General features: G+C 53.7%; 2 protein-coding genes across 7 annotated transcripts; one reads left to right on the top strand and one right to left on the bottom strand.

The window, feature by feature from the left end:
* The first annotated feature begins 680 nt into the window (after positions 1-680).
* On the top strand, positions 681-8,537 carry FCSK (fucose kinase). 6 transcript variants are annotated; one of them, XM_085071709.1, is made up of 23 exons: positions 689-870; positions 957-1,114; positions 1,232-1,282; positions 1,367-1,492; positions 1,614-1,686; positions 1,970-2,067; positions 2,216-2,296; positions 2,386-2,505; positions 2,687-2,828; positions 3,179-3,306; positions 3,409-3,510; positions 3,961-4,131; positions 4,205-4,272; positions 4,416-4,786; positions 5,035-5,245; positions 5,341-5,507; positions 5,651-5,838; positions 6,011-6,119; positions 6,274-6,393; positions 6,467-6,654; positions 6,850-6,949; positions 7,484-7,707; positions 7,893-8,537. In XM_085071709.1, the coding sequence occupies exons 1-23, from the start codon at positions 798-800 to the stop codon at positions 8,007-8,009; spliced, it is 3,186 nt and encodes a 1,061-aa protein (XP_084927835.1). In that variant the 5' UTR covers positions 689-797; the 3' UTR covers positions 8,010-8,537. The 6 variants fall into 6 exon arrangements, with proteins under 6 accessions (XP_084927837.1, XP_084927835.1, XP_084927836.1 ...); XM_085071712.1 differs by lacking the exon at positions 1,614-1,686 and adding an exon at positions 1,736-1,812 and having other exon boundaries at positions 694-870; positions 1,941-2,067; positions 5,611-5,838; positions 5,976-6,119; XM_085071708.1 differs by having other exon boundaries at positions 695-870; positions 3,412-3,510; positions 5,611-5,838; positions 5,976-6,119.
* A 310-nt stretch (positions 8,538-8,847) lies between these two features.
* Positions 8,848-23,105, bottom strand: COG4 (component of oligomeric golgi complex 4). The gene is made up of 19 exons (XM_085071716.1): positions 22,743-23,105; positions 22,187-22,269; positions 21,389-21,503; positions 20,385-20,559; positions 19,599-19,792; positions 19,045-19,150; positions 17,808-17,965; positions 17,206-17,264; positions 15,652-15,785; positions 15,025-15,143; positions 14,516-14,682; positions 13,714-13,879; positions 13,342-13,404; positions 12,756-12,872; positions 11,084-11,176; positions 10,689-10,772; positions 10,280-10,381; positions 9,777-9,905; positions 8,848-9,565 (listed from the first exon to the last, which is right to left on the bottom strand). Exons 1-19 carry the CDS (start codon positions 22,887-22,889, stop codon positions 9,431-9,433), a joined length of 2,346 nt encoding a protein of 781 aa, XP_084927842.1. The 5' UTR covers positions 22,890-23,105; the 3' UTR covers positions 8,848-9,430.
* Positions 23,106-23,141: the final 36 nt, after the last annotated feature.

Raw genomic sequence — 23,141 nt, 5'->3', positions numbered from 1 at the left:
CTCCGTACCGGCATCCCAGGAATCTACCGCGGTGCCCAGCCCGGGACTCATCCCGGCGCACAGGCACCCCCAGACCGGTGCCCAGCATCGGCATCCCCGGTACCCAGCTCCCGGTACTCATCCACCGGGATCCACCCCCGTACCCTCCCGCCGCATCGATAACCTCCTGAACACCCCCGGTACCCAATCCGATACCCAACGCAGTAGCTACCTCCGTATTCATCCCGGTACCCACCCGCCGCATGGGCATCTCCAGGCATCGGCACCCCAGTACCCATCCCCCGCCATCCACCCCAGTGTCCACCTGGCACGCCGGCATCTCCCGTTACCCTCCCTGGTACCCAATCCGGCACCCACCCCAGTGCATCGGCACCCCCAGTACCCACCCCGAGCGCACCCCAGCACCCACCGGGCACCCACCCTGACATCCACCGGGAACCGACACCAGCGCCCACCGCCCGGGCACCCCTCCTCTCTGGGAGGGTGAGAACCCTGTGGGGAGCCGGACTCGTGACAGGGATGACCCAGGGCACTTAAGGGTGCGCACCGCCGCTGAGACTCATTTTAGAGCAGAAAACGTAAAAACCCCATTCCCCCTTCGCAAGGCCCCCAGACGGGGGAAGAGGGGGGAAAGCAGCAAAGGTGTGCGCTGTTCCTTTAAGGCGTCTGTGCCCGCCGCGCAGCGCACGCTGGGAGTTGTAGTCCCTCAGCGCTGAGCGCCCCGGAGCGCCTGCGGGTGCTGGACTCAATATCCCAGCAGGCCCCGGGGCACCTGGCTGCGGACAGAGGAGGGGGCTATGGCGGCGGAGTGGAGCGCTCTTCTCCTCACCTGCCGGCGGGGCCATGGCGGCGTGTCCGCCCTGCAGCGAGGCAAGTGGCAGGGCGTCCTCCCTCCCTGCCCGCCCCGGCGGGGCGGCGGGACCGGCTCTCAGCGGCCCCCGCTTCTCGTTTGGCAGAGCTGGAGGTGCGGCGGCTGCGGGGTGGGCTGGGCCCGCGCCCCCCCGCGCTGCTCCTGGCCGTGGAGGACCCCTGGGCCCAGCTGGGCAGCGGCGGTGCCACCCTGAACGCTCTGCTGGTGGCGGCCGAACACCTCAGCGCCCGGGCCGGACACACGGTGAGAGATGACAGCCTCTGGTGGGCGTGGGGAGGCTGCAAGTCAGTAGGGGACTCTGAAAGTGAGTGGGGGTGTCTGTCCTGTTCCCGCTGACTGTTCCCTGCTTTCCTCTCCCAGGTGGTGACCGCTGACGTCCTGAGGGACGCCCGAATCCTCATCCTGCACATGGTAAGAGCCGACCTGCAGCCCAGCATGGGACCTCTCACTGCACCCGTTCCCTCCCGGTGACCCCCATATTCTCCGTCCCACCAGGGCCGCGACTTCTCCTTCGACGACTGCGGCCGTGCCTTCACCTGCCTGCCCGCAGAGGAGCCTGGCGCCCCAGCCGAAGCGCTGGTCTGCAACCTGGACAGCCTGCTGGGGACCATGACACACCGGGTCTGTGTAGCCAGGGGATTGGGCCCTGCGGGTGGGTTCAGCTCCCAGCAGGATGGGAATGGTGTTGGGTTCCCGGGCTCCTTCCCTGCCATCCCTGGGCACGTGGTCCTTCTCTTGGCAGATCTGTGTGGGCTCCCCGCCTGGCGTCTGGGTCTGCAGCACTGACATGCTCCTTACCGCGCCCTCAACACCAGGTGAGAGGACACCAGCCTTGCTTCCAGCACTTGCTTTGGCCTGGGACAGGGTTCTTCACCAGCAGTACAGCTGGTTCAGCTCATGCCGTGCTCCCATGAGGCTGGATGCTCAGATATTGCTGTCCTGTGCATGGTTGGGAGCATCCATTGTGTCTGCAGTGGGGTGGCCAAGGCTGGATGCTGCTGCCACTTCCTCTGCCGTGGTCCAGGTTTTCAGGCAGTTGTGCCCAGTGTGAGTACATACACTGCCCCAGGAGGCACTGGTCTCTGTCCCTCCCCCCAGGGATCAGCTGGGATGGCTTCCAGGGCGTCCGAGTGATCGCAGTGCCCGGGAGCCCAGCATATGCCAGGAACCATGGGGTCTACCTCACCAATGAGCAGGTTGGGGCAGCTCCCCCTTCAACAGGCATCCCTTGGAGGTGCAGGCATCCCCAGTCCTTTGATCCCTTGGATGCTGAGGTCCCGGCACTGCTGTGGCTGCTTGGCTTGGGGTTCCCTGAAGAGCTCACTGGGGTGGTTTTGCTCCCAGGGGCTGGTGCGTGACATCATCTACAAAGGCACGGAGGCCCAGATCCAGCAGTGTGCAGGGCCAGATGGCACCGTCCCGCTGGTACGGCACAACTCAGGCACTGGGGACCCTGCCAGCACTGTCCCTTGTGTCACCACAGCTGCAGCCTCAGCCGTGATGTGCCCTGGCAGGTCTGCGGGATTGTTTTCTTCTCTTCGGATGCTGCCGAGCAGCTTCTGGCCACCCACGTCATCCCTCCTCTGGATGCCTGCACCTACATGGGGCTGGACTCAGGGGCACCACCCATCCAGGTGACAGCCCCTCTGTGGGGGACGGGACCCATTGCCACACAGGTGTTGCTGCTGGGCATCTCTGTAGGGTCTGTTTGCCCCCACACTGCCAGATTTGGATGGGAGAGGTAGTGGGAGGGACCACCCAGCAGCAGGGTGGGGTTCAGGATGGCTGGACCCAACAAGTCCATTTTCTCCTCAGCTCTCCCTCTTCTTCGACATTGTGCTGTGCATGGCAGGGGGGATGACAGAGGAGGATTTTGTGAAGGGTGGTGGTGATGCCAGTGTAAGGAGTGCCCGCTCTGTGCTGTGGACAGCTCTCCGTGGCTTCCCTCTTAGCATGGGTAAGTGCTTCCTTCTAACTTCTAGTGGAAATTGTCCCTGCCCAGGGTGTTGTAACTAGACGATCTCTTAAGGTCTTTTCCAACCCTAACCATTTTATGATTCTATGCTGTGGTGAGTGTATGTGATGTGACACATTCCTGGGCCCTCTTCCCCTGCCTGGGGAGAGATGGGGTGGTCAAGAGATGGGGTGGTCAGGGCCTGACAGTCACCTGTGTCTCCCCACAACTGTGGGTCTCCAGGTCTTCAGTCCCCACCCCTTCAACTGGGGATGTTCAGCCTGGCTCACATGAGTGTCAGACACACCCACAATTTTTTGTCGATGTGCTGAAAGCTCTCCTGTCCCCACTAGCCTGTATCCCCAATGCCTCTTACGACTACCTGACTGCCTCTGCGAGCGACCACATCCGCAGCCTGACTCGCCTGCCTGGCTCTGCCAGCCACCTCCGCTTCTGCAAGACGGCCCATTCCCACGTGGATGTATGTCCTTCCATCCCTAGCCTTGCTCGTGTGCATTTTTTGGGGGTTGCTCTGGGCTGTGTGCCCACACCCTGGCCCCACATGTCTCTGTGCCCTCAACAGCAGCCCTGTCTCCTGGAGGATGGCTCTTCAGTCACCAACTGCCTGCTGGAAGGAGCCGTGCAGCTGGCAGCTGGGAGTGTCATCCAGCATTGTCACCTCCAGGTACATGACTAGGATGGAGCCCGCAGCTCCCAGTGCACTGAATGGGCAGCAGGGTGACGTTGCTGCCTAGGATGGAGGAACCACAGCTGTGAGATTTGGGGTGCCTTTCCTCATGAGGCTGCCTTTTGGCTGGTTCTGGGCACCGTGGTGGCTGTCACCCTCCGTAAACAAGGGGACAAGGCTGCCACCGCTGGGCTGTCCCAAGCTGGGAACCTGGGCAGACCCTGTCCTTTGGGGGCTGTGTTATGGCTGTGAGCCCTGGAGGCTGTTGCCTGGCCTGAATTTCTATAGTCCATGTCTCTGCAGCCTTGTGACAGAATTATGTACTGCCACCTGGCTTGTGCCGGCTCCAGCTTGTCTCTCAGGGTAGTTGTCCCCTTCCATGGTCAGGATTTGGCTCTGGTTTGGGGTTTAGTCATGCTACTCTGGCCCCTGCTGCTTCCTCCTCAGGGTCCCCTGGAGATCGGTGCTGGCTGCCTCCTCTCAGGCCTCAACGTGGATTCCTCACCAGCCCTGCGGGGCTGTCCCCTGCGTGACATTGTCCTGCAGGGCCACCACGTCCAGCTGCATGACCTGCCCTGCCGCGTGTTCACTCTCACCGGCCGCCTTGACGACTGGCAGGTGCGGGGGCAGTGAGGTGGCACGAGGCTCCCAGAGGAGCCAAGGTGTGACCAGCCCCTCTGTGCCCCTGCAGAGCCCTGTGGAAGAGGCCACCTACCTGAACATACCCTGGGCTGAGTTTTTCCAACGGACGGGCATACGGTAGGTGCCACATGTCACGATGGGACAGGAGACGCAGCTCCTGAAGCTGTCATGGCCATCCCAACCTATCCTGCATTCCAGCTCCCCTCATGGAAGGTGTCCTTGAGCCCCAAGGCGGTGCTGATGGGCTCTCCCTCCATCAGGGAAGGGGACCTTTGGGATGCCGAGACACCACGGAGGAGCCGCTGCCTGCTCAGCGCCCGGCTCTTCCCAGTGCTGCATGCCCGCGAGGCGCTGGGGCTGGAGGACGTGCTGTGGCTGCTGAGCCCAGCCATGGTGGCCAGTGAGCAGCTGGCACGCTGGCGGACAGCCTGGCGCATGTCCTGGCAGGAGCTGCAGCTCTGCCTGGACACGGAAGCAGAGCTGGGTGCCCGCCAGGCCCTGTTCTTCCTGCAGGGCCAGCGCAAGGTGCGGCGGGTGCTGCTGGGGCGCCAGGACAGCAGCCTCCTGCCACTTGCCCACAGTGCTGTCCACGAGGGCTACCACGAGGCCATGCTGGGCACACTGGATGAGGGTGAGCTGGACTCAAGAGCTGCATTTCTGGTTATCAGGACTGTTCAGTGCTGCCCACCCCCTTCAGTGATCCCCCCCCTATTGCAGGACCTCATTGGGGTGCACCTACAGGGCATCCAACAAGCCCGTGTGGGTGCAAGCCATGCAAATCCTGCTCCCCTAGGGCCAGCTTGTGGCAGAAGTGGGCTGGTTTGGGATGACCTGCATCCTGGCTGTGGCTTTGCAGCTTCCTTTTGTTTTACTTCCTAGTTGCCTCCACGGCCAGCGACGCTGGTATTGCAGCACGGGCACTTGCCTGTATTGCTGAGGTCCTGGGCTGCATGGCACACGGGGAAGGGGGCTTGCGGAGCGGTCCTGCTGCCAACAGGGAGTGGGCCTCAGCTTTTGGGTGCCTGGAGAGCGGGGACATCGCTGGTGGTGTCCGGGAGCTGGCTGCTGAGCGGCAGAAGTGGATGAGCCGGTGAGGCTGGGGCTGGCAAGCAGCAGCTGCCCCATTCCTGGCAATGGTGTGGTCATGGAGATGTGGCAGTGGGCTCAGCATCCCTGTCATCCCAGGCCAGCTCTGCTGGTGAGAGCAGCTCGGCATTACGAGGGGGCCGAGCAGATCCTCGTCCGGCAAGCGGTAATGTCCTCATGCCAGTTTGTCACTGTGGAACAGTTGGAGCTGCCACCCTTGGGGCACTGGGTGCAGGTGGTGTGTCCAGCCCGCCTGGACCTCTCTGGTGAGCGCATCCCCCCTGGTCCGATGATCCATGTCTCACCCCTGTGGTGCTGGGGGGAAAAGGAGTTGGGGTGCCTCAGGGGGCTGATGGTGAGTGTTGGCAGGTGGCTGGAGTGACACACCCCCCATCACCTACGAGCACAGGGGGGCTGTGGTGGACGTGGCGGTGCTGGTGGATGGGTGTCGGCCCATCGGCGCCCGGGTGCGGCGCATTGTCCAGCCAGAGCTGCGCCTCGTCAGCCTCAGTGGGACACCACCGAGTGAGGTGGTGGCAGAGCTGGTGTGCCGGGAGCTGGAGCACTTACAGGATTATTGCCAGCCACATGCACCAGGTGAGGTGTCGCCAGCTGCCAGCCTGGCTCTGTACTTGCAATGTCCCTTTCATGCCAGGGTGGCCCTTTTTGGGGCCAGTGTGAGGAGGGAGCAGGTAGCACAGCAGGCATCAGCTTTACTTCCTTTTTGTTTTCAGGAGCTCTGCTCAAGGCTGCTTTTATCTGCACCCAGGTCGTGCAGTTCCCCTCACAAAGACCCTTGCAGGCCCAGCTGATGGAGAGCTTTGGGGGTGGCTTTGAGGTGCACACCTGGTCCAAGCTGCCCCACGGGTCTGGCCTCGGTAGGTCTGCAGGGAAGGGGCTGGGCAGTCCCTCACTGGTGCCTGGCAGTGTCTCCTGCTGCCAGCAACAGGATGGGCATTCCCCTTGCTGCCCCCTGGCCCTCAGGTACACAATGGTATCTCACTGCCCTGGCCCCACCTGTGCTCCCTGCAGGTACCAGCAGCATCCTGGCAGGAGCAGTGATGGCATCCCTGTACCGGGCAGCAGGGAAGGCTGCCAGCACTGAGTCCCTTATCCATGCTGTGCTGCACCTGGAGCAGAGGCTTACAACAGGTAGGGCCTGGGGGAGCAGCTGACCCACAAGTTGGGGGGTCCTGGCAGTGTCTGACAAGCCTCTGCCCTGCAGGCGGTGGTTGGCAGGACCAGGTTGGTGGGCTTGTTCCTGGCATCAAAATCGGGAGGTCGAAGGCCCAGCTGCCACTCAGAGTGGAAGTGGAGCAGATCCTGGTCCCTGACGGTTTTACCCAGACCCTGAACGATCACCTGCTGCTGGTGTACACGGGGAAGACTCGCCTGGCGCGCAACCTGCTCCAGGTAGTGCCTGGGTGCCCCTGGGTGTCAGTCTCTGGCCTCTGCTCCCCCCGTGGCCTTTGGTGCCACCCCCTTTACTTGAGCAGAGCTTTGCTACCCGAGTAGGAGCTGGCATCCAAGGCTATGGGTGCAGCACTACCTCTTCAAGTGCTGCCAGAGCCAGGAGGACAGTGACAGGGATATTCTGGCCTCTTGCAGGACGTGGTGAGGAACTGGTATGCCAGGCTCCCCTCCATTGTGCAAAATGCTGACGCGCTGGTGAGCAACGCCGAGGAGTGTGCCCAGGCCTTGAGGCAAGGTGTGAGCCCCCTTCCGTGGGTCAGGGTGGCCCTTTAAACAGCTGAAGAAACACAAACTTTCCTGGGGAGAGGCTGTGCTTTCTTGTAGAGGGAAAAAGCTGGGAGGTGTAGTGTTTTGCAGCTGCAGAAGCCTCAAATCCTGCCCCAAGCCCATGCTCAGCAGGCAATACTCCAAAATTCAGGCTTGAACAAAGATTTTGAGGAAGAGGGGGTTAGATGTGCTGAATTTGGTTGATTATCTGTGAGCCATTGGTGACAGGGCCGGGGGCCATGCCTGGTCAGTGCGGCAGGTTTATTTGGCTGCTGTGGAGAGGAAGCTAGAGCATTAAAGCAAGCAAATCCTTCCCCTGTGGAGGATTAAAAATAAACAGCAACGTGACACAACTGGGGTTGCCTGCTTGGCAGGTAGAGTTGGGAGGAACTGGAAAACAGAAAGCAGAATTTAGCTTGGGCTGCGCAGGAGAGGCAGAGATGTTTCTGCCCTTTGGATGAGAAACGGAGACAAGTAATTTGCAATATTCCCTCCTCTGCAGGTGACCTGCTGCTCATTGGCAAGTGCCTGGACTGCTACTGGCAGCAGAAGAAGTGCATGGCCCCTGGCTGTGAGCCGCTGGCTGTCGGGCGCATGATGGACGCTCTCCGGCCCTATGTCTACGGGCAGTGCTTGGCTGGGGCTGGCGGCGGCGGCTTCCTTTACGTCTTAACCAAAGCCCCTCGGCAGAAAGAGGCTTTGCACCAGATCCTGGCAAACACCGAGGTGAGCTGTGAGCCCCTCATTGATGCAGGCAGCTTGCAGCAGCCTTGTATAGAGCATGAAGAGCATCTCTCCCCACCCCATGTGGGGTGCAATTGCTTGTTGTCCCAATGCCCTCCCCAGGACCTTGGAGGTGAGAACAAGTCCTTTGCTGGCTCCTGCCCCAACCTGTGACTCTTTTTTTCTAGGGACTGGGCAACTTCAGCATCCACAGCATCAAGGTGGACACAGGCAGTTTCTCTGTGGAGGTTGTGGAATGTGATACGAAGGATGGTGCTCACCCTGGAGGGGACAGGGCTGTGTGAAGGCCTTCAGCCCTGGCCCATTCCTGGCAGATACCTAGGGCAGGGAGCAGCTTGGTGCCTTCCAAAGCAGGGAAATCCCCACTCCTTTAGGGGCAGCTTCTTCAGCCAGCTCCAGCCTTAGGTCCTTAGGTGCCTTAGGTCTTGATACGGCCTTTTTATGCTGCTACTTGCCCCAAAAGCCAGAGCCTGGAGAAGCTGTGACAAGTTGTGCAGGCAGGCAAAACTACCCCTCTTGGGTAGCCTTGCTGGAGGGACAGTTGGCTAAGGCCTCCAGCCTGATTTTGGGGTTTCACTCCAGTTTTTACAGCTCTCCAAAGGGAACAAGCTAGTGTTTGTGATGCTACCTTTAGCAGGAATCTCCCTGCTCTTCCAGCAGCAGGGACCTAAACTGTCCATTCAGCATGCAATGCTCCTGCACCAGGGATGCAGCTGGATGTGGAATCAAGGCTGTTTCAGAAGTGAAATAGCGAATAGTGAAAGCAAGTTACTAGTCCCTGCCGTCTGTCTGAATAAAAAAGCTTGTTCTCACCATGTGTTAGTGCCTCTCTGTCCCTAGCAGGGATGCTCCCTCTCCACTAGACTGCAAGGGCCCAGCAATGCATGGGCAAAGCTTTTCCAGGGATGGGAATGGCAGAACATGTGCGCAAGGGCTGGTCATTCCCCTCCACAGCCCTGACTGAGGGAGACAGCACAGGACTGCAGCCACAGGAGGCAGCTAGGCAAGACAGGAAGGTCTCTGGATATCCTAGCACAAAGTAGAAGAGAACTGGAGCAGAGCAGAGCTCTTGTCTCACATCCCTCCAGGCCCACAGCTGAACATACCACTGGAGACTGCAGCTCAACCAAGCGAGGTTTATTTACAGAGTAGCTGTACAGAGCCAACAGGGACACAGCCCCACTTCCTGCAGAGGCTTTCTAGTGATTTTCCAAGCACCTTCCCAAGGAAATCTCTCCTTTTCTGCAGAACAGTCCCCATCACCACCAGGAGAGAGGCGGGGCTCAGCATTTGTGACTCCAGTAGCTGACCCTTACACTGGGGGCACAGAGGGAACCCAACTGCAGCAGCAGACCCGTATTTGAGCCACACCAGCTCCACCTGTCCTGGCCTGTGGCCTTCTGCAGAGCAGCAGAGCACAGGGAGTCGGGAACTGGCACTGGCCTGTGTTCTGAGAAATAGCATCACACTGCTCTCAGCATGAAAGATTCCTCTGGTGTCTTGTTTCTGCTCCCACAAAAGAATGGTAGCTCTTCTTGCTGGGCCCAGGAAAGCCCTTTGCTCCAAGGAATGCAAGCAGAAGGGCAGACATCATCCATCCCCACACCACCTAACAGCCAGCCCCAGGACAGGATCTGGGCAGGTTCCAGGACTGCAACCTTCCTGCCCTTAGCTCCAGCGTGGTGCCAATCCAAGCACCAACCAACTACAGGCGCAGCCGCTTGATATCCTCACTGCGGAAGTCGATGCGGAGAGCCAACACCTGCCGGACCTCGGCCGGAGTAAGGCGCCAGGTGAGTGGACCTGAGTTTGGACCCCAGTAATCCAGGATCTCTGTCACCTGGAAAAAGAAGGGAGCTGTAGGAGATGACTCAGCACAGACTGCCCTCACAGGAAAGTTTGAATTTGAGCACCATCAGACATGGGGCAACTTTTCCAACTTCTCCCCACCCTGTAGAGATGATGACATCTGGATGAACTCAGTAAAACCACGCGCAGTGCAGCTGATGCTCCCACAATCCCCCAGTAGAAGCAGACCAAGTGAAGCTCACCCTTTCCAGGTTGAGGATGGTGGCCATCTGGGAAAGACGGGCAAACTTGTCACGGATGGTCCAGGTGGTGACTGTGGTGAGATAGGCGATGAGGGACCTCAGCTCCTTGTCGAACTGCAGACCACCGAGCTGTGGGCACCGAGGGAGATCTGTTAACTCTCTAAGCACACTCAGGGGTTGTGCCAAGACACTATTTAAAAGTCAGAGGGAGGTAGGGGGAGGTCTCTGAGCAGGAGGGTCCCAGTTAGACCATTTACTGCAGACTTAAGAGACTTGTGTTTAGATCCACGTTAAAACCCAGCCCCCTTATTGGTGCCAGCTCTTCTCAGTCCCATCACAAAACCCACTTTCTCCCTGTGGGTGCTACTGTATAGGTGTCCCTGAGCATGGCACTGGTGATGGTAGAGCTTCTTTGAGGGTAACATTTGCCTCTGTCCTGCCCCATCCTTTACTGAGGGTTTGCAGTCAAGCCAGACTACCCAGTAGAAGAGTGTTTTGCTTACCCTGCTGAAGGTGGATTTAAGCAGCACTTTCTCCAGTTCAATGGCTATGAGACTGGTCATAAGACCAGTGAGGGTATCATAAATCACTGGAGACAGTCCAGCCTGGAAGCAGAAACCTGTGTCATTCTTGTCAGGAAAAACTGAGCAGAGGTCCCTTAAACCCAAGGCTAGGAGAACTTACAAATTAGGACTTGCAGGCTTGGCAAATGGAGAGCACCACAGAGGTGATCCAGGTATGTAGGGCCTGCAAGCAGGCTCTGAGAACTGTGGGAGAAGGGGGTGACTGGATCCCTAAGACTGAGGGACAAGGCACTGGAAGACACCCCTCCTTGCAGAGCAAGGAAAGAACTGGAGGATGCCATGTGGAGGTCTGGCCAAAGCCTGGCAGGCTGCCACCTCCTTCTCTCACCTTGAACTCTGTCATCTGCTGTTCCAGATTGACGATGAACTGCTGGACCCAGGGATCATTGGCCTCATAGTCGCTGAACTCCTCCTGACAGTGAAATGCAGAAAGGGCTGTTTATGTAACCTGAAGTAAACCACAGCCAATGGCCCAGAGGACAGGAAGAGAGGTCCCTTCTGGTGCAGCACTTCGTCCCTTCTGTTTTCTAATGCTCCTTTCTAGCTAAATGTCCCTTTCCAGGCTTGGCTGTAGAGCAAGATATGGGTATTTTACTGATGCTCTGTGCAAAGGAAACAGCAGGTAGCTGAGGGGGAGAAAACTGTAGTTGGTCCAACTGTGCTGCTGAGCAGAGGATGAAGAGTGCCCAAATACAGCTGGAAGCAGAGAACACTGAGCCTCACCTCCTCGATGTTGTGGGAGACAGAGAGGAACAGGTTGATCCAGGGCTTCACCTGGGGTTTGATGGCTGTGCTGTTGAGCTCACTGAGACCTTCCTGAGGGAGACAGCAAGAAGAGAGCACAGTGAGGCACAAAATCTTTACAACCAGGCTGTCTTGATGCTGCTTCCCATTCTCAGCTGGGTAAATTGACCCACATACTTGCACAGGAAACTGAACTCAGAACACTTTTCTGGTACCGGAAGGCTCTGAAAACAATGTGGCAAGAGGAGAAAGGATGTTGGCCCAGAAGCTGTTGCTGTGCTGACTTGTAGCCTGGTCTGAAGGGCTTGTGCTTCCCCACCCCATCCCACACACATCCCAGCTACAGATTTCCTATCAGGAGCAAGGCACATGGGGTAGGAAAAAATGCAAACTCCAGCTTTTCTACACAGCACCAGCCAGGGCACTGTGACTGAACTCAACTGATGCCTCCCACCTCTGGTGCAGCTTAGCTCAGTAGGAGACTTTAAAAGGAGGATAAAAGCTGTAACCACAGTTAGTTCCCTGAATTAATCATAACCCCAGCACATGCCATCTCCCCTGAGCAGCAGGCTGTCAGCAAAGGCTGTTCTGTCCCCTGTGATGAGAGCTCTCAAAGCCCTTTCCTGCCAGCCACCCCTCTTTGGCTCAGCAAGGTGTCACGAAAGCTCACTCAGCATGAAACTATGTCGGTACCGATTCTGACTGGCATTTGATGGAAGTTTTTCACTAAAACTGGAATTTCTGAGCAGGCCCTGCTGGCAATTGTCCTTTTCTGAGGCAAATTCAATGTGTGTGTGACTCAGGCAGTGCAGGAGCTTCCTGCTCAGCCTCTGGATTGTTTTGCAGCCACTTTTAAAACTGCACTAGAGTCAGACTGGAGAGTTTTACTCCTTGCTGCTAAGCTCTTTGGTTTTGATACTGACCGCAGTCCCCAAGAGTGTTTGCTAGCAGTGCTGAACTGAAGGCATCTGCCTGCCCTGAACTGCAAAGCCAAATGAAAAATAGCCTGGCCCCTCTGTGGAAGTACAAAGGTGAACCTGGTTCCAAATATTCTGCTTTGCTTGGTTTCTTTCCACAGAAGGTACTAGGTCTTCCTGCTTATCTCCCTGCCAGAGACCACTGTGAAATTTTACAACAGCAGGCTTCAGCATGCCACAGGAGACTGGATTTAGCCAGAGTCTTCTGCTCCCTGCTGAGGAGTATATGCATTTGGGAAAGAAGGAGAAACCTGAGAAAAGAGCAGCTCTTCTCTACCAACAGCCTGTCTTCAGCATTACTTAGTGAGGCTGTGGACAACTTGACAATGTGCTGTGCCACGAGGGAGAATGGAGGAGATGGAAATGCTATTAATATTTGTTCTCTTGAAAATGCTGAACCAACTGCAACTCCATGCTGAGTGAAGACAAATGAAGCAACATTCCTTCTGGCTCTGCAGCTGCTTCCAGTGCTTTTTATGCAGCCGCCAGCTGGTGCAGCTGTGTAAACGGGCTGGGGCTGTTTCCATGCCTCAAAGCTCCCTCCTGCACCCTACCCAGCACTCCTGGAGTCAGACATGGCCCAGCCCTACGCTAAAGTGATTCCTGCCACAGTTCTCCCTGAAGACACCAGCAGCCAGTGTTGGAAGCCAGCAGTAATTCAAAGAGACACTCACCTGCAGCAGGTCACGGAATTTGTTGGAGACAGCAGCCATGTCTGAGAGGCAGCTTTCAATCTTGGCCTGTGCTTGTTCACCCCCAAATCCCTGGCTAAGCAGTTTGCTGCAGTCACTCTGCAGGAAAGAGATTCATGAGCAAGCTGCAAATTAATAACCTGGGCAGTTTTTATCCCTCCGTGTTGCTGAGCTCTGGCTGCCCACCAGTGTGTGGGCTAGGACAGGAGCCCACTCTTGCTCCTACAAAGGCAGAGGCTGCCGGCTCCAGCTGGGGAGAGAGAGGACAGCAAGAAAGGAAGCCAGAGACTGTCTAGCCCTGCACAAGAGAACTGCAGACTCTCCATGATGCACATGTTATTCCTACATCAGGTTGGTCAGGCTGGAGAAACTGGTATTTCTGGCTGCTACTATCAGCCGGAAATTGCTCTCCCAGCTCAAAATTGCTTCCCTAAGGCTGGAGGGCAAAGACCTCAGGAATGCAGGCATATCAAAGTCCAGATGGTTTACCTTACTTCCCCCCATCCCTGCCAAGGGAGGATATTAGAAATCTGATTTAGGAAAAGCTAGTAAAGAATACAGACCGCACCTCCAAAGTCTTCTTTAGGGTCATGATGTTTTCACTGCAGACTTCCACATTGTTTAAGGTCACCTGAAAAAAACCCGAAACAAACCCAAGCTGGATTAAATGGAATTTTCCAGCACTTCTTCCCCAAGTCATCACAGCAGCCCAAGAAGCACTCAGGGAATCACAGTTACACAGGCTTGGTGTGGAAGCTCCACAAACATGAGATGAGGCAGCAGCATCAACCAGACATCAAAAGGCAAGCCACCCACCACACCTGAACAGGTTTTCAGGTTCTCTGAGCACAACAGTCACACCAATCCTGTTCCCAGGAGTACCCCATCGTCTTTCTCCCCACCCCAACTCATTCTACACCAGAACAGCCACCAAACCCACCAGAAAGGACTGCTTGGCCTCATCGGTGCTTTCAATGCCTTTGGTGTCGAACTTGCCCTGCTGCAGACTGCTGTGCATGATGTTCACAGCACTGGTCACCCCTCTCTGGATGTCCTGGAAGGTTGTGGCTGGGAAGCCCTGCTTCAGCTTGTTGTACAGAACCTCCCTGTGAGCAAGCAGAACACACCAGGGTTTAGAGCAAATAACTGCAAGCAACAACAGAATTATGCTCTGTGCCAGGGGACAGCATTCTGTCTGAGCTGTGACCTGAACAAGGTAAGTAGAACTTCACAGGGACATAAAAAGGCTGGGAAATATTTCCTGACAGCATCTGAATGCTGAAATAAAAACACAACCACCCACTTTTCTGAGCTTTCCCAAATATCCTGCCTGCAGCTGCCTGCTGTCTTCAGTCACAATTCCCCATTCTCACATTGGAATGAAAAGCAGGACAATTTCTGCAGTCTCAATCCAAGTCCAAGTCATTAAGTAATCCAAAGAACAACATGGGGTGACCGTGTACCCTCAAGCAGGGCAGAACTCCAATGCTACAAGGCAATTCCATCTCATAGGGATTTTGGGCCATGAGGTTCCTTTTTCTGTTGTACAGGTGGATCACCACTACTGTGAGAAAAGATACCCAGATCCAGTTTTGCCATTGCTTCCTATGAGCATATTCCATGGAGATGACAAGCCAGAGGTTCAAAGGCAAAGAACACAAGGAAGACCTTCTGACAGCAAACACTGTCTGCAGAATGTAAGGTGGAGGCATGTTACAACGGACCTGGTGTATTTTTGTTACCTGAAGTCAGACTCCAGCTCGGTGGTGGAGTGGTTGATCATGGCACAGAGACAGTCTATGCTGGAGCTGGACAGAGCACGCCCAATGCACTTCTTCACTATGTAAAACACATCATCCACCATGCTGGAGGTGAGCTGGCCCTTCTCGTAGCTGTCCATGGCAACAGCCTGCAAAGAAAGCTGTCTCAGTGCTCTGAGCTCTGCAACTGACACTGCCCCAGCAGTGCTGAGAGACCAAACTGCCTGTTTGCCCCCTTCACCCTGAGTGGAACTGTATCCTGTGTGGCTGGCATCACTCAGAGTAGTTTGCAGTAGCCCACAGACCTGGAAGATGCCCAGCGCTATGTCTAGAGTCAAAGTTCAGAAACAACCACTTGCTTTTCAAGGCCAAGGGAAACAAAAGACTTTCTCAACAATGGCAGACTTGCCATGTATGCATATCCCTTTCTTGGGATGCTCACTGGAGGACTGAGGAGCACACACAGAATCATCTAAGAGGTTTTCCCCTACCTTGTTGACAGTCTCCCTCATGAAGTATTCCTCCATGGTGATGTAATAGCCAATGAGCTCTTGCATGGTGCAGCTCAACAGACAGTTGTTGAGGAGCTTGTCCAGGTATTTTTGATGCTCTGTGGAACACAAGAGAATCATCAGCAGGGACCTAGGGCCAGGAGGCAGCTCCACCAAGTCCCCTTGCTGCCTGTCCTGGGCACCCAATGGACAACACCTGCCAAGCCCAACCTGGAACAAACCACAAGCCTCAACTGCAGAGCTGAAATTGCTGAGCTGGGTTTTGCAGGTGATAAAAGTGATTTCCATAGAGAGTACCAAAACCTTGAGTCTGTTTATCCGTGGCCTCCCCTCTTAGGATTTGTACCTTCAGTGACCAAATGGCTCTCCCTCCCTTTGGAGATTTCAGTTTGTTATACTCTACAGTCATTCTTAATGTTGGTTTCCCTGTCAGAGGGAACAACCACTGCTGAAAACAGGAAGGCCAGGCTACACAATCATCTTCCACAGAGTGCTCCCAAACTGTCGTTGCAGACCCCGTGTCTCTGCTCTGCCACTAACTCAGGTATATTTCCATTTCTGGCTTTGATGAGCAGAGCCTATGAGCATTGGTACTCAAGGTGTTACCTTGCTTTACCTCTTCTGAGGCCATGGCATCTCCCACCTCAAAATCAGCTATTATTCGTCTCTTGATGAACCTCAAGTAGAGCTCACTGCGAGCATTCATCAGAGTGACTTCTGTTAAAATAGGGTCAAGCTCCCTGGAAGAAATAGTAAGGATCAAGACAGCAAGACTACAAAAGGAGAGGCACTAATTTAATTCAGTTAAGTAGTGTGTTCTCTGTACTATGAGATCAATACTGCCCCTTTCCTTCTGTGCTTTCGAGTGGCAAAGCTCAAGAGAATAACAGGATAGTGAAAGAATGCACACACAACACACAATCATAATATCCCCCAAAATCATCTCCAAGGAGGTATCTTTACAATATTGCTTTTTTCTCCCAAACTCTACTCCAAGATTTAGCAACACTCCCCCTCTTTTTCCTCAGAGATGTGAGGATATCCACTTCAAAATAACAGTGGTAAGGACTGCAAGACTCAAAGCAACTGATGTAACTTCAAAATGAGCCCTGTTTTGAGTGGGAGGTTTGACTAGAGATCTTCATCAGTCCTTTCCCACATCAGTTTTGCTATAATTTCATGAGCCCTATGTTGCCAGTATTAGAAATGCCTGGTCCCTGCCATCTCCACATACATACTTTTGTGCACAGATTCATATTTCTCTGAAGATGATGATGATGAATCTGTTTAAGCTCAACAGCTCAGAAAATGTGAGACAAAAAAGGCATATTACAGTGCAGAACACAGTGTTCAGATCAGAGATGACTATGAAAAAAGAAAGACTGACACATCAGCTTTTTCATCAGTGTGCACAGAAGAATTTTACAAATCCTGTTTGAAGCCTCATGGTGCACAACTGTGAGAAGGAAACATTATCTTTATTTCACAGGTGAAAATCAGAAAACTGGGATGCATGCAGAGTTACTCAAAGCAAATAGTAAGTGGGTATTACTACTGAAATAATAATTATGTGGGCTCACAGACAGATCTTTCTTGAGGAACCTAAGTTTTCTTTCAAGGTATGTTTGTAAGTCAGGCAGTCCCAGAAGGGCTGGGTGCACCTTAAAATGGCCTTGCTTAAAGGTTATGTAAATATCTATGGTAAGAAGAAAAAGAGCGAGATTGAAAGCACTGCGGTTTATTATCAAGATACTGATGGTACAGAGCTGCTGCAGCAGTAGTACAGATTAAATAAGACCCAAAAATTTATTCCTGATTCTGTCACAAATTATCTGCCCTGTGGGTTCCAAGGACTGTACTCTGGCCATGAAACAGCAGCAGGCACAGGCAGTTAAAATCTCAGTCCTTCATGTGCAGTGATATTGCCAACCCTCCAGGAATGCTTAGAGCCAAGGCTTGGAAGTAATGACTAAGCAAAATAAAACCCCACTACAGAAGCTTCCTTTAAAGAAGGGCAGTGAAGGGCACCTAACAATTGGATTTTATGAGTTAATAGCCACAAAGCTTCTGGAAGACTGGGAGAGTTATCTAAATGCTAAGTAGTGTTAATAACAACTCAAGAGTGAAAGATTAGAGAGCATAAAGAGTTTTTCTTTGTACCTTGGTTCAATCTTCTCTGCAGAAGAACTTCTCATCATGCTATTCTGGACTTGCTGGAACTGCAATCACAAAAGAAAGGGAGAGTCATCAGTCTTTGCTGATGACTTGGAGTTAACAGCCACTTCTTGTTCTGTAGCCTAAGGAAGTGCTTCTTGTAGGGTGACAGGAGTGCTTTGCAGGAAGTACTGCCAGAGAAGGGAAGCACATCAGTTCACTTCCACTTCCTTCTTCTCCGAGACAGAGCTCATCCTACCAAGAAGGGTGGTGGGATGGGACATGACCAGAGGCACCATGAGACAGTTACAGCAGCCCTGCATCCAAACAGGAACAAGGCAGTGGGGAAGATGTACTGAAAGCACTCTACAGACCCGCACAGCAAAGAGTGCCCAGGGTGCATTTACCATGTTCCCAGTGAATCCTTCTCTGCATCAGAAAGCACAGCTACAGGCCAAACCCCTTCAGCTATCAGGGTAAATATGCAGTAAAACAAGGTTTATGTCAACACACAAGGTCAAACTCTGCTGCCTCTATGGCAGTGGGGCCCCACAGAGCTGGGTGGAAGGCACAGCTGGCTGCATGAGGCAGCCTCACACTGCTCTTACCTGCCTGTGATAGTCCCTCTCCTTCATGAACTTGTCCACCACCTTCTCCACCTGCCGGTCACACTCCACCTGCAGGTGCTTGATGAGGGTGTAGAGCCTCCCTGGCCCATAGTAGGTCTCCACAATGGGCTGGTGGGTCTCCACAATGCGAGCAATCCCTGCAGGGAGAAGGGTGAGACTCAACCAGCAGCTCTCAGAGCACAGCAGAGCTACACAGGTCCACAGACCAGACCTAACAAAGGATCATTCACTCCACAGATAAAGAGTGCAAATCTCCTGGAGCAGAAGCCATCTCTCTGTCCCTAAACAGAACTCCTGCCATGCCCTGTGTGCCAGCTGCCCTTCAGTCCAGCAAGATATAAGGTATGAAGCTTCTCCAGGACAAAGCCACACAAGCTAAACCTGGCAGGGAGCACAACTGCCACCCAAACCCAGACTCAGCTTTCAGCACCTGCCAGGTTACAGGGAAAAATCAGCCTAGGGATGGCTCTTGAGCACACGCTGCAGAGAGCAAGCACTAGTGAAGGCAAGAACTCCTTGGAGGAAAAGCTCATCTCCAAGGAAGTGTCTCTACAATATTGCTTTCTTCTCCTAAACGCTCTACTCCAAAAGTCAGCAACACTCCCCCTCTTTTGACACTACTGCCAAGAAAGCTCTGTTGGTGCCAGGCTGGGAGAGTAACTTGGCAGTGGTGCAGCCTAGAATTAGAGCAGATTTCGTAGAGAAGGTGGTTAATCACCATGGGATCTCAATTACTGTCGTTGGCAACATTCCCACAGAGCATTCAGATTCCCTTCTCTCCCTTCCTTCTCTGCTTTCAAGCTCCCATGGTGCTTCCTCAAGAGCCAGGCCTGGAGGCACCAACAGCTGCTCATCCCTAAGGGATCTGATCTGTTTGTCTGGAGAGCTGCAAGTCTGAAGAAACCTCCAGGGAATACCCATTTGTTTGAGGATGCAGAGAACAGGAAGAGTATGATTCCTGGAGGAAGCGAACAAATCCTCTGCAAATCCACTTTGTGCCTGTGCAAGATGTACATAGGAGAACTGGTTTATTGTGATGCCCTCTCCTGGCTGGAATGAATCCTACTAGTTGTGTCCCTATCCCTCAAGTGTGACACACCTGTAGCTCACAGGGGAATGAGGCATTTTGTGAGCTAAAATTAAAAGCATTTAAATTGATGGACAGTCTCATCATGGACTATTCTCAACCAATGAGGAAAGAGGAAAGGAAGATTACCTTCGAAGAGGAGTGTCAGGGTGTCTGCAAAGATGACAGCAGCTCGACGGTCACTCATGTCTGTCCCCATCACCAACTGCAGGTTCTCTTCTGCTTTGTTGGCCACCTGCATGACAACAGGACCAGTCAGCTGAACACTCAAAGGTATTCTTCATCCCACAGGTCCTCTGTCCTTGCCCTAGAGAGCTTTTGCTGGCCTTCTCAATGCATGAGCTATTGCTGTTGTTCCTCCTTTGAACAGGAATCCTGTCCTCTCTTATGGAAAACTGAAGGCTCAAGGAAAGGCAGAAACTTGTTCTTCTCTTTCCAGGCTCATTGTATGAGCTTTAAGCAAGTGCAGAGAGCAAGACACAGAAGGAGAAGTTGGACAGCCCCCAGGATCTGTATTCAGACATCAAAAAGCCCATCCCAGCATGCAAATGCAGAGAGAGAGATGAACTAAGGCCAGTGCTACTTTTTAAGATTAACAAGCCACCACCAAAATCTCCTTCCACAACATCTGTTTCACAGAAACTTTGTTTTGCCTTCCCCCTGGGTTTCACAGGGCCTGTTACCTGCTTGCAGAGATATTCAGAGAACTTGCTCAGCCCCTCTTCATGTAAGCCTAGCAGAGGAAAGATCTTGAAGAACCGTTCCACCTGGGGCAGGTCTCCCTGCTTCATAGCTGTGTCAAATTTCTCTGTAACAATGGTCTTCAGACGCTGTTCTGCTTCCTGCAGGAGCTTCAGGTTGGCATCAATTATGCCCCCTGGTCCAAAGGACAGAAAAGAAAGGGAAAAGTGACAGCACAATGTTAGTACTGTATCAAACGCTACATTTTCTCCCAGGAGAGAGACCAGCACTGCACAGCCCCAAGCTGAGAAGGCAAAAGACACACTGGAATTCCTCTACAGGCAAAGACAAACAGGTTGGTGTGTGATGTAATGTTGTGATTCTGCATGGAGGATGACAACCCATCCACTGGGATTTTCCTCTTAGGAATCTGGCAATTTACTCCTTTTCTAGTTGCTCTGCTTGGTAGCACACAACAACAGAAGAACAGTTCTCCTTGACAGAGCCTTCTCCCTCACTTCTTCTGGTCTGAACATTTTGTCCTTTCCTTAGAAATACTATTACAGCTGTGTGCTAGGAACTTTCCTTTCAATTAATGAAAATTCTGATGTAATAACACTTCAAAACCTTCACCTCTAAGTCAGTCTATAAAATACTAAGATCTCCGGCCAGAATTAGATCTTCTGCTCTGTCTCTTGGGTTGAGGCTATCTACCATGAGAAATGAGCAGCCTCTAGATATCCATTGGAAAGGTGACTCATCAGCATCTCCTCACAAACAGTGCTTACCTTCTTTGCCCTGACGACTGAGCTCAATTACTGACTTGTCCAGAGACAGATAGCGATGGATATGAGCTGCTGCTTGTTCATAGTCTTCATTTCTCAAGGCTGTCTGAACTCCATCCATGCAGAACTTCAGGTCAAGGATGTCATCAGCTCTCTGAATGGCCTGGTACAGTCGGTTCTGCAAGAAAGGCAACCAGTAATGCTTCCAGCTGCGGGATGGGCCAGGGAGAGGGAATTGTGAGAAGACAATATGAGGGGAAAAAAGAAATAGACTGAAGCAATACTTCTCTGCATAACAAAACTACTACGTAGGAAAAGAATCCCACACTACTTAAATCCTAAGAGCAGTGGCTCCACAAGAGGAACAGCATTTGTCAAAACTGAGATTGAACTCGGAGGTCACACTCCTCTGTAACAGACAGGCAGAGACCAGAGATACCACCACATATTATTTGTTTGATCTGAGCAGTTGTGCTGCGTGCTGGCATTGACACCTCTCAGCCTGTCCCTGGACAAGGAATAGAACAGCCCAGATTCCTGACCCGGCTTGGGTGACACGAGCTATCTCCACTGTCCTCAGTGCTGTGTTGACAAGAACACTAGTGAGTACCATCCTCACCTTATTCAGGGTATTCTACCAGGAGCTGTGTGTACAGATGGGGATGTGGGAGAACCAGCTGCTATATGGAGGAGCATCCCTGGAAGTGTTCAAGGCCAGATTGGATGGGGCTCTGAGCAACCTAGTCCTAGTGAACAGTGTCCCTGTCCATAGCAGAACAGCTGGGAATGAGATGAGTTTTAAGATCCCTTCCAGGCCAAACCACTCTACGATTCTATATTTATTCTTACACCATGCAATATCCAGGAGCCCAGAAAGACACAGCTAAAATAAAGAACAAAGCAGTTTCCAGCCCACCTGCCCACTAAAGGAAGGGCACATCTGCTGTGCTGTGAGCACAGAACACAGCTTGGCAGTGACAAATCCCAACCTCCCTCAGCCCAGTTACCTTGGCAAGGTCAAGCTGACGGACTTTACTGCTGACGTTCTCGGCCAGGTTGCAGGTGAAGGTGATCATCCCTGCTAGCTGCTGAGCATCTCCCTCAATCAGCTGCAGATTAGGGCTGGGAACACAGTGAACTGAGCATGAGATGCACACATTAACCAGTCAGATGGCGTGCAAAACCAGGATGGCTCTTCCTCCAAACACAGCTGGCCCTGTCACAACATTGTCTCTCATTTCAATCCCTTCCTCTGGGAGCAAAGCAGGAGTAAGGAACAGAGTGATTGCTTCGGGAGAGGCTGCACAGACTAACTGTGTCTTGCTACCACCTAGGGCATGAACAAACCACTGGGCCTTTATGACATTCTCCATTTCTGAAGTGGAGGTGAGGTCTGAAAACCTGTCCTCTGAGCTTCTACTAGACACAAGGACACTTAGGATGACTTTCCAGATGTCTGCACAATGTTCACCATGCAGAGCCAGTAACACTTGGTCACACCTGTAGACAGCCTGACACAAGACACCTGATCCAGGCATTGGTGCTGAAACCTGGCAATCTGTGAGGTGACACGTTTAAAAAGCTGCTCAACCTACACCAAAATGGGTCAGTCTGGATGAGGGCACAGCTGTCAGTGCTGCTGAGAAGAACTGGGCACCAATGAGGATCCAGCTCCTGCTCCCTACCACAAACAGATTTAAAGTCTCACATTTTCTGAGAATGGATGTGCTTCCCCTACAACCCTGAAAGGAATATCTGGGTCATGCAGCAAGGAGAAGGAAGGAGAGGTGGTGAGGATCACTAACCCCATGCGATGAAGAGCAACCATCTTATTCTCTATAGTGGTTTGCTGTTCCAGGAGGGCATCCAGCTCTTCCTGCACGACTTTCTGGAAAAAAAGATGAAGGAAGTGTTGTGTGACTTCGGCTCTCTTCCAGGCCAGCAACTTATCACAGACCCTATGTCCAAGCCAAGGACACAGAGCTAGCACGGCATTAGTGCTTTCAAGAGCTCATATGATAAATAAATCCTTCTTAAGATTTCGTTTCAATACTCTAAATCTTTAGGGTTTTGCCATTTGAAAGCATCGGGTTTGGAATCCTCATCACAACACTTTTAAGTCAGATAACCCACAAACTCCTCCCCCGGCCGCGCTGCCAGTGGATGAGATCTCAGAATCTCCAAGCTGCTCGATTCAGGGATCCGCGGAGGCGACACCGACTCCCGGCCGGGCCCCAGGGGCGGCTGAGTCCGTGTTAAACACCTCTAGAGAGGATCCGACAATGACAACAATGATCCACAGAGACAGCGAGGCATCCGCTTCCCGGGGCCCCGCCACCTCCCGTGCCCGGCCCCACGCACCTCCTCCTCACACAAGCGGCTGTAGGCGGCCTCCAGGTCCGCCAGGTCGGTCAGCGACTGGATCCGCTCCATGGACAGGGCGGAGGCGGCGGGGCTGCCGCTCTCCCCCGGCAGCGCCTTCGGTCCCGGCGCCGTGGCCGCCGCCATCTTGGCTCGCAGCTGACGCGGTCGGTACCGCCGTGAGGCCCGGCGGGGCCATCGAATGCGGTGCCTGAGCCTTGGGGCGGCTCGGCTCCGCGCGGCAGCGGGGAAGCTCCTGCGCCTCTGGATCTCTATGCTAGAAGGCGGCTGAAGGTTTTTTGGGGAGGACTCTTGGTGCAGGCAACAGCTGCCATAGCGCCGCAATTATTCAGGCACTGCTTGGGGCAGCCTCCTCCGCCAACAAGGCGCGGGCGCGCG

The sequence above is a fragment of the Lichenostomus cassidix genome, chromosome 11 (assembly GCF_008360975.1).
Source record: "Lichenostomus cassidix isolate B80296 chromosome 11, HeHo_3.0, whole genome shotgun sequence".
NCBI lineage: Eukaryota > Metazoa > Chordata > Aves > Passeriformes > Meliphagidae > Lichenostomus > Lichenostomus cassidix.
Note: the sequence above shows the minus strand (reverse complement) of the source record. Positions and strands in the feature narration are given on the sequence as shown.

Coding starts and splice junctions, on each gene's coding strand:
- FCSK (XM_085071712.1), top strand. CDS start 798: ATGGCGGCGGAGTGGAGCGCTCTTCTCCTCACCTGCCGGCGGGGCCAT. Junction 2,068..2,215: donor TCTACCTCACCAATGAGCAG/GTTGGGGCAGCT, acceptor TTTTGCTCCCAG/GGGCTGGTGCGTGACATCAT. Junction 2,829..3,178: donor TGGCTTCCCTCTTAGCATGG/GTAAGTGCTTCC, acceptor TGTCCCCACTAG/CCTGTATCCCCAATGCCTCT.
- COG4 (XM_085071716.1), bottom strand. CDS start 22,889: ATGGCGGCGGCCACGGCGCCGGGACCGAAGGCGCTGCCGGGGGAGAGC. Junction 13,880..14,515: donor GAGCTGGAGTCTGACTTCAG/GTAACAAAAATA, acceptor GCTTGCTCACAG/GGAGGTTCTGTACAACAAGC. Junction 9,906..10,279: donor TTAAATCCACCTTCAGCAGG/GTAAGCAAAACA, acceptor CGGTGCCCACAG/CTCGGTGGTCTGCAGTTCGA.